The 17,253-nt window shown below is 42.3% G+C and overlaps 1 protein-coding gene across 3 annotated transcripts in view; it reads left to right on the top strand.

Annotated features, from left to right (window-relative positions):
- Nucleotides 1–5,636: 5,636 nt before the first annotated feature.
- Nucleotides 5,637–17,253, top strand: part of LOC119179917 (cytochrome P450 3A24) — a 36,191-nt gene continuing 24,574 nt past the window's right edge. For 2 of the 3 annotated variants that reach the window (XM_075869389.1, XM_075869388.1), the window contains exons 1-6: nt 5,637–5,818; nt 11,473–11,569; nt 13,296–13,348; nt 13,595–13,691; nt 14,811–14,936; nt 16,558–16,807. In XM_075869389.1, coding sequence (XP_075725504.1) covers nt 5,763–5,818; nt 11,473–11,569; nt 13,296–13,348; nt 13,595–13,691; nt 14,811–14,936; nt 16,558–16,807 — 679 coding nt within the window. In that variant the 5' untranslated portion in view covers nt 5,637–5,762. Of the gene's footprint in view, nt 5,819–9,570; nt 9,726–11,472; nt 11,570–13,295; nt 13,349–13,594; nt 13,692–14,810; nt 14,937–16,557; nt 16,808–17,253 lie in introns of all 3 variants that reach the window. The other variant, XM_075869390.1, reaches the window with a different exon arrangement.

The following is a 17,253-nucleotide window of genomic DNA, read 5'->3' as shown; positions in this document are numbered from 1 at the left end:
TATCGGTCGAAGTCCGGTTACGTCCCTGAAGAACGAAGCTTCCCGGAAGAACGATCGTCCGATGCACCGTCGGGGCACTCGTCAGGTTCCCGTAGTATCCGGTAACCATTGCGTAACGTACACGCCACAGCTGTTTCACTAGTCCTCAAGAGCGCGGCCCACGGAGCACAGCCGCCGAACCTCTGCGCCGCTCCAGGAGCAATGTCTCGCTGAGCTGAACTGGTAACCCTCCTGGTCACTCCTCGCAGGTCACAGTACGTTGCTGCGAAGACTGAGGCACTTTACCAGGAGCTCAGCTGATGGACGTGCAGCAAACGGCTAGCCGCGACCACCACATGTCCACGCCTCTTGCCGTTCCAAACTGCCTTTTTCCTGTTTGTTTGTTTGCTGCCTGTAAGCACTGGCACATACCCACTCTGGGAGATCTGCCATGAAAAATTGTAGTAGCCTATATGTCTTGTCTTGTCGCCTAGAAGACCTTGGCTCATACCTACAAGAGGGATCAGCCACGCTCCACCTTATAATGTAAATTTTTTTGTACAATGCTTGCTTGAAGAGAGAAATCAAATAAGGACAATAATAACACTTCTTTTAAATAAGGGTGAAAAGGGCAAAAGAATTCCATAATTCAATATATATAAAGAAGTTAGCAAAAACGAAGAAGGGGGACAAAGAATTAGATTCATATGGCGGTACCACTAGCAGCGTATTCTTCCGGTTGCCTGAATGAATTTATGTAGCGCTGACAGAATAGCACTGCGGCTTGCACCCAACTGACTGGCTTCAAACGATAAAAAAAGTGGATGCATTAACTGCCAATCACAGCATACTAGTCGATCACTCGAAAAATATTCGGCCGAGTGAGGCGAAATGGCGGCATGTGAAAAGGAAGTGATCCATTGTGTCCGGTTCCTCGGAAACGGCACATAGGTTAGTTAGAGAAAATCCTGACTTGTGAAGATAATAATTTAACCAAGAAACTCTACAGCGAAAGCTTGTGAGGGTCACCTCACTTTGAGAGGAAAGCCATTTCACGGTGTTCCATGTGAATTGCAAGTGCCGAAATTAATCGGGTTGTATAGGAGCGATGTTTCGTTATTTTTAAGACTAACAGGCGTATAAATCGTTAGGCAGTAATAAAAGCAAACTGAGGAGCTACTAGTACCGTCAGGAAATTTAAGGGCGCTGAAGCGAGCAAGTCGGCAGTATCATTTAGTGCAATTCCAGCATGCCCGGGGACCCAAAGAAACCGAACTTCTGATAGGCGACGCGGTACAAGAGATCCTGAGAAGAGGAGACTGCTTTGCGGACGTTAAATGCGCACAAACAGACAAGGAATCCGAGAAAATAATAGCTTTTGATTGCAGAGAACTTAGTTTTCGAAGAGCCAATGTAATTGCCGGGAATTTTGCGAGATAGATTGGCGTGAAGCCAGGCACTCGGAGCGCACAAGACCAATTAAGCTGATGAGAAAAAATGCCTACTTCAGCCTTCTGAAGGTCTTGCGTTGCATCCGTCAAAATTACCACGTAAGTAGGAAAATGACTGAGATGGCCTTGAAGGAGGCCCTCCAGAACATGCTTTGGAAGTAACAGCATTTTTTGGGAAAATGTAATCGAAAACTAAATCCACTGGCATCGAGCATAGGGTATGAGGAGTTAAATACTGAAGGGAAACGTGAAGATTTGATAACAGAGACTCGACAAAAATGAGTTGGGGTCTTTGATAACGAGGCCAAGAATGTGGATATGTGATACACTGATTGTGAGCCTATTACCAAAAGAACAAAGAAAAAGACATTAGCACATTATGTTTCAAAAATTAAATAATAATGACATAAAAATGAGTCAATAAAATAAAAAGAGACCTTATACTACACCAGAAGACCAAAAGTTTACTAGACCAGGCAGTTGAGTTTACCTCACCCGATCGCAATCGAATGAATGTGCGACTTTCATTGCAATTATCAATCATATCACAAGAATTCATCAATAATATATTTCACCAGGCATCATATTGACATGCACTCAGATTCTTGAATAAAGTTACAAACGCATCAGATACGTTCGTGTGGCAATGTCTCAAGCCGGAGGTGCCAGAACTGAGAACATTATCTGCAGTTAAATTTAAACATACTGTGAAAAACAGAATAACTAAAAGTCTTTTCCTAATAATGAATAGTTCCGGCATCATGTAAACATCTAGCGCTCAATTCTTTCCGCCTCTTCGCAGAATGGGCACGGGAGATATCACCAGACCAGCTCTGTGTAAATAAAAGTTTATCAGGGGTGACACGACATCAAAATTTGTTTAAAATAACTTCTAAATTTCTAGACTGACTCCAGTGATGTTTCCAGAGATATCTCAGGTGCTGATAGTCCATCCATTTAGTAATATTTTCCATCATACCTGTATAAATAGCTAATTTTCTATATCTGATGGATACTACGTATTCTATTTCTGGGAGTACTGAGATCAGAGGACCATCAAGCGAAGCTCGGGCTAATGAATCGGCCATTTCATTAAACTGCATGCCGCAGTGGCCTGGGACCCTTACTAACTTCAGGAGTTTCAGCTGAGGTGGAAATAATGCACGCAATGTCGATAGGGCTCTTGACTGTTCCGAAGCTGTGAGTACAGTGCACACCGAAAGAGAATCTGTAACGATGATTGCATTGTCTTCGTTTGAAGGCAGTTTTCGAAGCACCAAAATAATAGCCAAGAGCTCAGCTTCGAACACAAGAGTGAAGTCTGGCAGTCTTACTGAGAATGACCAACCGTGGTAATCAGAGGCAATTCCTACTGTTGGCTTTTCATTATTCACAGAAGTGTCTGTGGCTGTTAGGTTCTTTGTTTCTTCTATTCTCTCTTCTTCTCCTCTTCTCATGGCTCTTAGCCAATGCAGGGGATTGGCCGAGTTTTAAAGGGTGTTAGGGACGCATTTCCTCCCGATTTTCTTCGGGGAGGTAGGAACATTTTTGGGGAAAGAGGGAGGCAGTAGTAGACCACGTTTTGTGCATGTTCAGGCGAGCCTTTGTGGGCGCGTGCATACATGCATAGTAAACATATTAATTTTCTGGGAGCCGGAAGTGAAACACAATCTCTCTTTCCCTCCAATGGCTACGCCAAATAAATACACTGCTTAATTGAAAGATACACACAATTGGCAATATCTTCTTCGAACAAGATCCCAATCTCTCTAGGCGAATTCGACGCCACAAGTTGGGTGGATTCTAGCCTTAGCCGACGAGAATGGCATGCGGCCAACATGAAAGGTATACGTACAATTCAATTAAGGGGTGTCGCGAAGACACCACAAGGGATCAAAAATATTCAAGTGCGGCTCTATCGCTACGCCGGGTTTCACGCATGCTTTCATCGACCAATGTCAGGTGCGTAGCGTGAAAGCTTTTGTGGGGAGGGTGTTTCAAACATACTTTATATATGTTCGTGCGTGCGTTTCTACGTGTACGTGTGTACAAACACCAGATAATTTGAAACATTTTGAGGGAGATCGAGTTGAACCTCCCCTCCCCGTGACTACGCCACGGGTCAATTTGAATGCGCTTGACCTGGCTAGATCACGTGCAGGAGATGTGTCGCACAGCACTCTTCCTATAGTGGGCTGACTCGTAGATAAGTGCGTCCTTCTGCAGGTCTGTTCATTATTACTTTTGGCGCTGTTCTTATCTTTTCTGAGTATAGGACGACTTCCACAACGAGGCATCGGGTTTAGCGAGAATACCAAATATAGAATAGCTCTAGTGATAGCGTCAGCGTCGCGCCAACGGAGCAGTGTAGGTTAAACCGAGTGAGGATCGCTATGCTATATATAGTGACAGTGGAGGAGAATATGAATACGAGCTTGTCTAGAGGCTGATACGGTAAAATTACCCACGCGGAAGAGGCAGGCGTGATGGGACCATGACCTCGGTGATAAAAGATAGACGGCGTAGAGTTGCCAGGACCACGTGCTGCGAGATTAGCATAACGTGCCAGCTTTCTCGTTGTATGTTGGCCGCCAGACGAAGCGTTTTCAGTTGAAGCAGTGAATTATAATAGCTAACAAAAGGCAGCAAAGTGTCATTACACCTCTAATTAAAATTCGTTAGTTTGTTCTAAGTTTTTAGAGATTTACAAACCGGGCGTTCAATATATATTTGGAAGACTTCTAGCACATATCACATGCTAGCAGCAGCTTATGTTGTTTTCGGTGATCGCTAAAGAAACATTACGCTTATAGACGCGCCGCCATTGGTTAGTTGGTTGACATAAATATGCCATATATATTGACATGTATTGATATTTATGTGTCATGTTTAACTGCCCGAAGTCCCGAACAGCGTTTACTAATATGGCATTGCACAAGGGCCTCTATAATAGGATTTCACCTGCATCAAATTTAATTGCTACCCCGCTGCAGCTTGTATCAACTCCCGGCCTGCGGGTCATGAAGCGTATAGCGCCACTGCAAAAAAAAAAAAAAAAAAAGAAAAGCACAAGTGGAAGGTGGCCTGCCGAACTGGATGAGTAAACCGGAAACACCGCAATAAAAGAAAGACAATGCAGGAAGTTGGGGAGCCAGTGCAATTGTGTTTTTCTTGTTTTATTTTGCAATTAGTCAAGATAAACGTTTATAGGCAGGCGGGAGTGTAGGTGTCTTACAAGTACTTGCACTGCTTCATATCTTTATTGTAAACGTTAATATATTAGTAGTAGTTGTGTTTTACGCCCCAGAACTGCGATGTGATTATGAGAGACGCCGTCGTAGAGTGCTCCGGAAATTTCGACCACCTGGGGTTTTTTTCTCTGTAAAGATTGCTTTCTTTATTTCGACTGGTTAGTGGTCACTGCTGTTTTAGGCAAAGTGAATGTTCACAATATCCTGATGACCCAAAGCCTTGTCAACGTGCCCCAACCAACTATTATGCTCATTTTTATCTTTTGCATGTACATTTCACATCCAGCTTTGATTACTGCCGACCTCAGACGTTGCTCAAAGGCCAGTGTCATCTATGGCCTGTCTGCCACACGCGTGCATGTGTCGACGCTAAAAAGAAAAACAAAAACAAAAAAAACAGTGATCACTTTCACAGGCGACTCCGAGAAAAAGGAGAATGTACTAAATTATGTCTCTCATGCAAGGACGCGGCCACGGTAGACGCGGCTAAGCGCCGACCCTGTCAGGACAAGTTCAAGGGGAGACCAAGAGAGGGAAAGAGACGAATATAAAAGCGAAACTAGCGCGTGCTGTCACATCTCGGAGGCCTCAAAAACAATTACATGAGTGTTGCAGCTGTTTGCGGCAAGTTCCTAGTAAGCATTGCACCGCACATTTTCGGTTCAAAGAAGGTGCTGATGCTCTCATTCGTGGTATCTAGACTATACAAAAAAAAAAAAAGACATTATCCTCTTCCTTTCATCCACTCACACAGTCAACTCTCTAAATCATCAGTTTTTAAATCACAATCTAGCTGTTGTAATATGCAGGAACTCTGTATGCATTCTTGTTTATGCGATTTTTTGTATGTTAACCCACTTACCACTGTGGCGCAGCAAGTTTATGCGAACTATTTTTCTTTGCGCATGGGTACGCGTTCAGGACTGGAGCGGCCGTCCGAAGCACACACGTTTCCTACGCCGCCGCGGCACGCAAAACGATCGCAGTCGGTGGTAGTGAGCTTTCATGTGCCGTGGCGGGAAACTAAATGCGGTGACGCTACTCACAGTTCCGAAGTGAAGGCATCATCACAAAAGAAAGCATGTTGTTGTCTTTGTGGATTGCCGTATTGGTTACGCTGCTTACGACGTACATTTGGTGAGTGTTCGCTATTCGTACTTTGCTAAAATTACCCGCAACGTCGCGCTGCGGGGAGATTTCGAGTGTGGCTCGTGTGTGTCGACGAATCTGTTCTATATATTGGATGTGTGTGAGCTGTAGCTTTGAATTACATTTGTCTGGATGCCTCAAACGCTCACCATCTTCAGAGTCACAAGTGCAGACATATGAAAGTGTTTAAAGGACGAGCTGTACTAACCGCTGATTGTGATGCGGTTCGTACAAATCGCCATCAACCGAAGGCCCATTTGGTTAGTTTGGTTTAATTTAAGATGTGTCATTTCGAGGTCTAGCTTTTGGAAACTCGGACATTTGCAGTAATATTTCTTGCAGAGACAAATTTAGAGCTATTCCGAAACACTTTTCGTGCGCAGGGTTGCCATTCAGGGGGGGAATGCGAAGGCTCATCGCAACGCCTCCCTTCCCTATTTTGTCAATGTATGGGCACTCATCGCCCCCCATCTTAGGTGGCTAAAAGGGTGGCGCCCCCCCCCCCCCCGTCTCCCTTCTTTTCATGCGCACGCCTTTTTTACTGGCGAAGCCGTAATTTGTTCTGTTCAAGAATGAACCAAAACACTGTTTATTATGATTTTAAAATAAGTTCGTAGAAGACGTTTAAGTATAAATGACCGAAGTATGAATAGCCCACTGCCTACTATTAAGTAAATGCAGTTTAATTTCACCATCGTTCGTTTATTTCAAGGCTGCAGATTCGCAAGGACAGGAATGCTTAAATTATGTGTGTCCACTTCTTTCTTCATGTTGTGCAGATAGATATTCTTGCCCCGCTCTACTTTTGGCGACATTTTTATATAAAGTTGGTGAGCAGCTGATTTGCTTAACAATTCATGATCGTCAAAGAAAGCAAAAAACTGGTTAAAAAGCTCACTGCTAAGTTTTTTTGCTTACAAACTGTCATGATATTTGTATAGACCGATACAAAACAACTATATACAAAATTTTTTTAGTAAGAAAGAGGATTATTTACAGAATAAGGCTTATATTGTTGCAGAGAACTAATGTTAAGCTTTGCTAGACTTGACTGTTTTCCAATGCCATAACTTATGTGAGCGCTAAAGGCGAGTACGTAAGAAGAGTCAAAGTTGTAATATCAGCACCTGAGAAGTTATTTCAGCTATGCCCTCTCACTTTGTCGGTGAAGAACCCAAGGAATGTGTATCAAATAAAGCATCGATACAAGTTTGTGGATTGCTTGGCGAGGGTGGTGTACAGAATTTCGCTTCCCTGTGACCGAGTCTATAGACAGGTCGCTGTACCAATGTCCGTTCAAGTGAGCATCGCAATAAGGTACGTATGGGCATCTCGCACATCACTGTCAATGTGGTTGCTGCACAGATTTGGGTGCACGTTAAGGGACCCTAGGTGGTCTAAATTTCCGGAGCCCTCCACTACGGCGTCTCTCATAATCATATGGTGGTTTTGCAACGTTAAGCCCCACATATCAGTCAAATCAATGTGGTTGAGTACCCTTTTTTTTTTCAATAATACTGGGATTCGGACATTGACTGTACACTAATTGTCGAGGCAGCTTAGATGAAGAGGGGTTATTTAATTGGGGTTAGTGCTCCTTGGGTTGCCTTGACAAGCAAGGAACTGCACTTTTTGGAGTGTGTGCATGAGACATAACATAATGCGTCTTGGCACTTCTGCAGACGCTATCGGAATGTTGTCCAAATCAGTCTTCACTTAGACCCATGCTGGCGCATACACTCTGGACACGTGTTGGCGCGAATGAACTCTGCATAGTGATAGCATGTCCTTTTCCAATTGTTCTTTCATTCTTGTCTTGTTTTCATGCTTTTTCTTTCTGGTGTGCCCTTCCAACAAAATCTCAGTTACATACGTGCTTAAAATCTTACGTACGTGCCTTTAACGGTTACACAAGTTATGGATCAGTACCGACTAGCCCAAACCCAGTGCCTTGCGATGCCAGTCAAAAATCACTAAGATTTGAGAAGGAGCACTCACAATAACTTTGTCTAGCACAAAATAAATGTTGAAAATGTGAAGTTTACTAATAAAAAAAGCTTTTTCAACTGCAATGAGGATGCGCTTCTCTTTGTGCAAGTGGCCTCAGTGTAGCCTAAGGTCAGTTAGGAATAACGTGTCCTTGTATAAGCTGAGCTCTCGATTGACCTTGTTTTCTATTCCTCTGAGTACAACTCGCTGTGCAGTTTTACCATTGGGACGACTTATTAAAATAAAATGAAATCATGGCTTCGACAGACACCCATCTGGTTAGGAAGAATCAATGAATGAAAGGATGAGAACCCCGACCACAAGAGAATGAAAATGCGTGGTTTTATTGGCACCCTGGAGTGGTAGCCTTGTTCAAATAAAAAGCAAAAGAAGGAAGCTAAAGCACGTGACCGGAACATCTCGTGTATGTGGTGGTGCAGATTACCATCTGCGCAACTGAGCATGTTATTTCCCATTTTTATCCTCAGGGATTCCTGATACAGTCTTGAAGTCGGCTCTTTCTTACTAGGGACGATGTCTTTCTCCTGTCTAGTGCATAATTTGAGGCCTGTGCATGTTCAGGGGGGGGGGGGGGGGGGGGCGTTAGATGATGCTTTCTCATTTTTTGCATCACTGCTGTGCTGTTTCAATCATCGCTCCACGTATCCAGATTCACTGATGTAGACACAATAACAGTTTGTGCATGGACTTCATAAACCATGCCAGTAAGGCACTATTCTCTTAATTCATCTTTCGCATGAAGAAGAGTGTGTTTCAGGTTGCGCGTGGGTACGTGAGCAACATGTGCGTCGTACTTGTGCAGAACATTTGCCTTTTTGAAATAGACAGCTAGCAATGAAACGAAATACTTCTTGCTACATTCTCCTCCTTACAACATTCCACGTTTGTATAGACAGGTGCGAAGTATATGTGGGAGAAAAGTGGATCATAGCAGGATTAAGTCAGCTTCAGGCCAGCTCGAAAACTTGTCAAAAAGCTCTGCGTCAGCATGTTTGTCTTTGGTCTTTGAAGAAGTACTGATAGGACTTTAAGACATCTCAAAAGGAACATTTTTGGATTCTTTAGTTTGCAGTGTTAATGCTCTCAACACACCGGAGTCAGACGACGTGTATACAATATTTTTACTTTGATTTTAAAGTTTTCGTTGCTTAGCATCAGCAAGCCAGCCCCACCGCAGTGGACATTATCCCAATGAGTCAACACAGTTCCGATAGGTTTGCGAACTCTGCGTCCTGCATGTAGCCTGTGTCACTGTCTGGGTCACTGGATGACAATTCATTTATTGTTGTCTATATGAGCCGTGAGCAGATGACAGATATGCTGGTAATACTTCAGGACGTGCTGTTTCCCTGTAATGTCACACTACGATGATACCTCTCTAAGTAGCTGCCCTTTCAGTATCTAAACAGAAAGTGTTTGTACGAGGTAGCAGTATTAAAGATGTGTTGGAGCCATTCCCAGGCACAAAAATACTCATTTAAGGTTCTTGAAACTAGTGTTTTTACTTAGAGTAACAATCCAAAAATATATAAAATTCGTTGTCAGCACTCCTTTAATGGGTTATAACTGCCTGAGGTGTTCATGTTCAAGAGATGTTGTAACGCTGAACAGTTGTGTATGTGCAAAATATGTTAGTTTCTGTTACATTTACTCATTGTAAAGATGTGCAGTACTCGAAGATATAAACAGGACAATTTAGGGCAAAGTAAGGCAAATACTGTGGTTTCCAGTGTCTTCAGTTTGGATCATCTCGGCGTGATTTGGACTCGAACGCAAAGATCAGAGCCAACATTATCTTGAAAGACCAGATTTGTTGCAACCTGGCGTGGTCATCTCAAGCAATTCCTAATACTACTTGTTATGATAAAATGTTGAGTTTGAATCCGTAAGTATGTGCACATTCATTATATGATTGACTGGCTCAGTGCTACCTGAATTCACATGATGTTTAATGATGCAGTGACACTACACAGAGATAAAAAACAAAGCTATGGGAGACATTTAAGAAATATGCAAAAATGTGAAACCATAGGTAGCTACGACAAATGAATATCATGATCTCAGTGCATTGGGTAACTGGTTCACACAACTGGGAAATTTTTTAGTATACTTTGATTGCATTACCTTTGCTAGAATACTTAAACCAGCGGAGTCAGTGCAACTTCATAAGCGGATATCTTTTATATGTAGTGCTTTGTTAACCTGTAAGCAGTGACACCTTTCTTGTCTTTGAGAGTAACTGCGTGGTTTTGTGCTTTATGTCACTGATAAATGGTGCCAGAGAAATGATGGGTTAACTGAGTAATAATTTGATTGCTACTAACAATTAACAGTTGTGAATAGGTGGTGAGAACACTTGAGTCAAAGGAGAAAAATGACACTTTGTCATACCAGTTGATCTAGGTTTTCCTACCCTTGTGCACCAGCTCTTAATGTTGTCATGAATATACATGCAGCTGTGCTATTTCAGGGTTTTCACGAATACTTTGCATTATTGGTTGACAGGGAAGCATTCTTTTTTCACACACAGGAGTAGAGACTGTTTTCACACCTGAAAGTGTGCAAAGTATAAATTTTTTTCTGCTAGCTTGGTTGCACATGTTCTACAACTTGCAGTTATTTTTTACTCTTGATGTACAGGAACAATAACAAAGTAATGGCTTGCATGTTCGCAGGCAAACGTACTATTATAATGGTTATTGATTTTTTTTGCCATGAAAATAGGCTTTGCTTGCTATGAAAATAGGCAAAGGGTGCCAGAACTAAAAGTGGCAAGGATGCCTCTTTGTTCCAATACTATCCTAATACAGCACCATGTATTAACACAACATAAAGAGCTTGTTTCACAAAAATTCTTATGAGGGGGTTATTGAATTGACTGGAAACTGGCAATAACAAAAATCGTGCCTTTGAATCTCAATCGAACGTTGAATCCAGGGTGTTCCCCATGGCAAGAAGGCGTCCTTCCTGCTACAGTTCCACGCCACTGCTCGAAACTGTTTCGGAAATATGCCTATGCAGGTTTCATGTATTGTGAGGAGCCTAGTTCACTCATGCAAAATTGCGTGGCTCAAGGGTAAGACCACTCTGGGCATCACATGATCTGAGATGCACGAGTGGGTAGATTAAAGGCGCACCGGTTACAAAACGCTCAGGCATGGTTAGCCATCATCATCAGCAATAGCAGTAACAAAGTGTGTATGTCAGTAAATGCACATGATGTCTTACAGACATGCAGGGGGCACTTTGCACATTCATAAAAGGATAAATTATGCTGTGGTGGGCACTTTGCAACTCTGTACTTGCCATAGGCATTCTAGGAGAGCTTGAAATGGGGAGAATCTCCTTTCCTGACAACGTGGTTGTATCGTTGACCGAGAAGTGAAACATGCATAGTGAGCTAAAAGGCGTTGTGAACGTAACTTATTATGCCATAGTGTTCTTCTCTTGAACGAGAAGCTCAAGAGTCCATCAAGTTTTTTTGACAATTGATGTGAATTCTGGTTGACTATGTTATACGTAAAAGCTACTGTGGTTTGCATTATGCATCACTGAAACAGAACTCATTGTATACTCCATCCAAACGAAACGCTTTAAAGTTTCCTATCTTTTTTTTTTTTTTTTTTTTTCAGGCAACGACGAAAACGGTTCCTTTTGTTCAAAGAATTAGGAATACCAGGACCGGAGCCGAGTTTCTTTTCTGGCAACACTGCGGAAATTCTCAGTAAAGTAAGCTGAAAGCGTAATGTGATATTAGGTGTGCTCTCAGGCGTTAAAAAGGAAAAAAGCCGGCGTTTATGTCGAGCATCTATACTTTTTCTAAAACATGAATAAATTTGAGAAACAGATCAGTATGTTTGAATGTTCGGATGATATCTCGGTGATGGCGTCGGACCCTTAGCACCGCTGTGTTAGTCAAACCAGCCCAGGCCACGCTGTGGAACATTTGTGTGAGCCCACTGGCGGGTGCACATCTGTAAAATACGCACCATCTCTGATATTTCCTTGTGCTTAAGATGCAGATTTTCGAGGCGATTCACTATAACGATTGGTAAGCCATTGAATTCGGTTGGGTGTTTGATTTTCTGCTGTAACCACCACATTATGGCAATACACGCCTCGTAGATCAGTTTTTTTCCCTGCTGTGGGAGCTTTTTGACTAAAACCAGCTGTCACAAGTCACTCTCCAGTAAATAGTGACTCAGCTTCCCTCCCCCCCCTCCTTTCACAGTCAGTCGACTTTCTGGAGAAGTGAACAGCCTGGAAAAGGAGTCCACACCAACTTAATAAGCCGATCAAAATCCGAAGGCTACAACTGTTGCATAAATACACATCACTTGCAAGTTAAAATACGAAAATCTAGGGAAAAGGAATTCTTGTACTCTGGTTACCAGTTGCCACAGTTGATCTCATATTAATTTTAACGCAAACACTTACATCAGAGGCAACGTTACCTTTGGTGGAATTTGCAGGGACATGTTATGGTTACTACGAGCCATTGCTCATAGCAGCTGTTATACGAGAAAAATTTGATGTTTTAATCTGTGAGTTTTGTACGTACCTCACTTTTCATGCTTGTGTAAGAAATCCACATGGTCAGAGTGAACCTGGAGTCTTCGATTATGGTGTGCTTTTAGGTGCTGCGTAGCTCTTGACACATTGTGCTGTAATACGTCACAGCTGCTTATGCCCTGCCTACTGTAGGGAGCAGAGAGAGGATTCTGGTATACGGAAGACTTTTTAGGGCACCGATTCGTACTTGAACAGTACACTTCCTTGTGTGTTGCATCTTTTAGGAAGTGGCATTTGTGGCAGTGAGATGTCCTCCATGTTTGCACATTTTCTTTGGATGTGTTTCATTGGAGACAAAAGTGAGGACGGAAAAACTATGATTTGTCTAATCTTGTGGCCATTATTAATGTCTTAATGAACAATCTTAATTAGTCTTGGCATTTGTTAAGAATTCCGCACATGTTTTTTTATCTGTGCTGATGTTCTGTAGTATGCATTTTACACTGCTTAGCGTGGGTTTCTCATGCCTGTTTCTTCTCTTGCATCTTTGCTGTCTAAAAAATGTTGTAGTTCGACTGTAGTTAAGGGCAGGCATGTTGCGTGTGCTCAAACAAGTAAACTATGTTGATTCTGCTTTTGAGTCATCGTGACTGACAGTCTTCCACATCTGGGTCAAGCCTAATTGTAGTGTGAGGGCAAATAATGTGTTATATATGATCTTTCCACATTCATGTGAGATCTTGGAATTTGGCATCATTGTTAGCATGGCGTAACCGTAGTAAGGCTACTACTGTGTACAGGCCTTATTACTAGAAAACAGGCTATTTTTCTGGTCTCGTAGAGGATGTGGTGTTTTTAGTAGATAAATATTCCTAATCACTTTGCTTTTCTGATTGCATATCAAAACTTGCATCCCTATAAGCAGGTGTTCTTGTTACTGCAGGGGTCTGTGAAGGCGTTTGATGAATGGATGAAGAAGTTTGGGGACATTGTGGGGTAAATATTGTTTTTTATTTTGCATGCAACAGTGAACAGTTTATGATATTATGTTTTTTTTCGTATGTTCTTATCAGACTGACAGGCTCTTGTGAGGATCAGCTTAAGCCTAAGTGAACAGGGCTAGTAACAAAATTCTGTATGTATCTGGCACCTGATTGATGTGTAGCCAACCCCTACATAAATGTATGTCCTAGTTCAAAATGAGCTTAGTGTGCACTAATATGTGCATAAATTTTGTTGCAGATTTTATAATGGTGGTACACCAGTTCTAATTGTGAAAAACACCGAGCTGCTTCGCAAGATCCAAGTGAAGGATTTCGGGAACTTTGCTAGTCGTGGTGTGAGTATTCATGAGGCTTTGACAAGCAATGATTTTGTGAAACGGAGAGTGAACGTTTTCATTAGAGTTTGCATGTATAAGTTCTTGGTCTCATTGGGAGGTCAAAGTTGCAAATGATGTGCATTAAGAAGTTAAAGAACAAATGATCTGCCCTTAATATTTGTTGGTAGTGGAACAACCCTAAGCTGTAAATGTGTATAAGTTTTACACAGGTCCACTTCGTTAGGCAGAAGTGTTTGTGGCTCCATATCTTTCCCGACAAGTGTTTTCCCCTTGACCTCAAATGAGGTTTAACGGACCCCTGACAGTGAAAGTCTTACTTGCGTCTTTTTTGCAGTAATTTGTTTTGTTGCTTGTGGTAATGCGGAAAGTGTACCATAAGTGCTCTAACACACTGTACCTATAGTTATTGCTAGCATTGTTAATTCAGAATCATCTGTCAGTTTTAAATGCTTGCCCAAATACCTTATGAAATTAGCGCCCCACAGGGGGGAAGCACCTGAGATTACGTGCAGTCAAACTTCGGTGACGCCGGACGAGCTATTTTTCGAATTGGGGACTTGCGAACGGTGAAAAACAAAACTATATGGGGCCCTTGACCGTGTTCACCTCTGAAAAAAAGGAAAGCATTCCTGGTGTAAGCAGCCAAAACCACATAGAAAGCAGCCCGACAACAGAGCAAGAGGGGTGACAAAAAATAGTTTTTGCCAGGTGCCAGTTGAGGTGTTGTGTGTCCCCCACAAATGTTCTCCGATGTCGACAATACTTGCTTAACCTTTGCTATGTCATGGGGGGAACCTCTGTCTACACCTAACCTCAGAAATTGTCGATTGGACCTGAATGCTCGGATGAGCACTTACTTTTACTTTAAGACCAAATTAAAATACCTTATAAGCAACACTCGTCACTAATAATAGGTCAGAAGGGCCCTCACACTAGGGGCTCTCAAACGACGCAAGCGTTTGGAGTTTCAAAATTCCTTGTCAGGGGTCCTTTAAAGGCCTCCAGTACTTGATATACTGCTTTTCCTGGAAGATTCCTGACTAGTTAAAGAGCACTATTAGCCAAAATTGTATACCGTTGCACTTTGCACATTTTCTTGCATACGGGCGAATGCAGGTGGTGTCTGTGGCATCGCGTCATCACCGCATAGCAAGAACGAGTCTCACCAATGCACCAAGCGAGCGATGGAAAGAAATGCGCAGCCTCATGACTCCTGCATTCAAACCAAGCTCCATGAAATGTGTGAGAACGATTTTCAGCTGCCGTGTCACGGTTTGCAGTTGCACCGTGCCGTAGCTCAGTAATTATGTAACTGAAATGTAATAAAAATTATGAAACAAAAGACGAAATCATTGTACTGGGAAGGCACGCACTAAGAGGAAACATACGTGGTGTTCTGTAGCAAAAGCTTGTAGGTGCATGCTGCCTTGCTGTTTCATTTTTGCTTTTATTCCTAGACCTACCAGTTACTAGACGTGGTGATACAGTAGTTATGCTTTTCTGCCTCAGATGCTGAAATGCATGAGAAAAAGAGAGCTCACACTTGGGACTGATCATGTGGCTCGTAGCTTTCCGAGTGACTGTACACAACTGGTTTTCAGGCTGTTAGCTGCACTGAATGCAGGCAACGTTGGAAAGGCGTGTAGCATGACGGAAACAGGGGATATTAGTTTCTCATCAACATTAGTGCAGTAATTGAGCTGTTTTGTGAAACTGTGATTGGAACTCTAATACTGACAAGAAAGCTTTCAAAAAAACAGTGATAACAACTTGCCTAGTTATTGGTAAACTGTTTATGGTTTAGTGCCAACTGCCAATAAAGGGCTTACGAGGCAGAGGAATCATGAAATTTTGTATCCTTATATGTATCTATTCTTTATTATCAAGGCTTGACTTGTCTGAATGTAAATACGTAGTATTTTATTTGACCCTTTCAGATGCTTTGTAAGCAATTGTTTATGCAACTTGTTTTGGTGAGTTGGGCCTACCACTGCCTAAAAAAGAACAAGATATGTCGCGTTTTGCCAGAATTGAACGTCCTTCATAATCAATGTGTCTTAATTTAATTTCATTTTTTTGTGTACTGCTGCATTCAAATGATCACTTTACTGAAGGCACTGCTATGCTCTATGAACTTTTCGAAGTGCTGCTTGCTCTTACCCACGTAAAAAGTATAATCTTTGTTTGCTCAAAATGAACGTGACCGAAAACAAAGTTGCCCTATATTTTAGCCTGAGATTCCATTCTGTGCGAAAATGGAACGGGAACAACTTCCTGTTAGCAAGTTTTTCAAGAACATTTTAGCTAATGAAACAAAAATTAATGTATTATAACACTCTTTTTAGTCCAATATAATATAGTGCGCCTAGGAATAATGTGTTAATGCCCCACCGTGATGGTCTAGTGGCTAAGGTACTTGGCTGCTAACCCACACGCTGCGATATTGACTCGGCTGTGGTGACTGCATTTTCGATGGAGGCGAAAATGCTGTAGGCACGTGAACTCAGATTTGGATGCACGTTAAAGAACCTCCCGTGGTCGAAATTTCCGGAGCCCTCCACTACAGCGTCTCTCATAATCGTGTGGTTTCACGACGTTAAACCCCACATATTAATCGAATAATGTGTGAATTCGACTCATTTACACACTGTTATTTGTAAGTAGCGCTTCAAAAGGTCAAAGATGTTTTGGATGAGAATGATTATCAGGTTTTTTCTTTTTTTTATGGTACTGTTATGACAGAATAGAACAAAGTGAGGAGAAAAGGTAATTTTAGGTGGAGAAATTTTATTTGAGTATGTGCTCACTTGCAACACAAAATATTTGCAATTCTTTTTAATTATTATTGCTTTTTCTTAAACAGATGCTTTCACTTGTTCAAAGTTGTGTGGACACCTTCATGGAGGTAGTGGCGGCCAAGCAGACAGAAGCAGCTTCCATGGAAGTGCGGGAGCTCTTTCAGAAACTCTCCATGGACATCATCGCGCGTTCCGCATTCGGCACGGAGACTGGAATCCAGCAAAGCCGAGGAGGCACGGCTGCTGATACGCTGCTGGACCTAATTCAGGACAGACTGGGAGAATACAAGAACGGATGGCTCATGTACTTTGCAAGTAAAGCTTGGCACCTTACCATTCATGATGACGCGTATTGCTTTCCCTTTTTGAACTGTAGTGCATACCTGCCAAGACTCTTGGATTTTGAACGTTTCTCCCGGTTCTCTTTTCAAACAGGGATACCAAGGGTTTGCTTTAATATTTTCAACCTAGCACCCATGCGGACCACCTTTAACGAATGTCAGGTAGCAAGTGTCTTCCATCCTTCTCCTCCCCCCCCCCCCCAAAAAAGCCAGCGTAATATGTAATTCCAAACATCACCATGTTTTTTTATTATACAATTTGATTCAGCTGTACACATGGGGTGTCTGAAATCTTAATGCCTTGTCATTTGTTCTGATTAAAGATGGCTTTCTTGTTGTGCTTCATGGAGAGTGGTCGCACGGGTTGTCAGTATGAAACCGCACATGTAGCTTCAAACTAAATTTTGGTCAGAGTCAGCC

Source organism: Rhipicephalus microplus, chromosome 7 (genome assembly GCF_043290135.1).
Source record: "Rhipicephalus microplus isolate Deutch F79 chromosome 7, USDA_Rmic, whole genome shotgun sequence".
NCBI classification, from domain to species: Eukaryota; Metazoa; Arthropoda; class Arachnida; order Ixodida; family Ixodidae; genus Rhipicephalus; species Rhipicephalus microplus.
The sequence above is the reverse complement of the archived record's forward strand: the minus strand, read 5'-3'. Positions and strand labels throughout refer to the sequence as shown.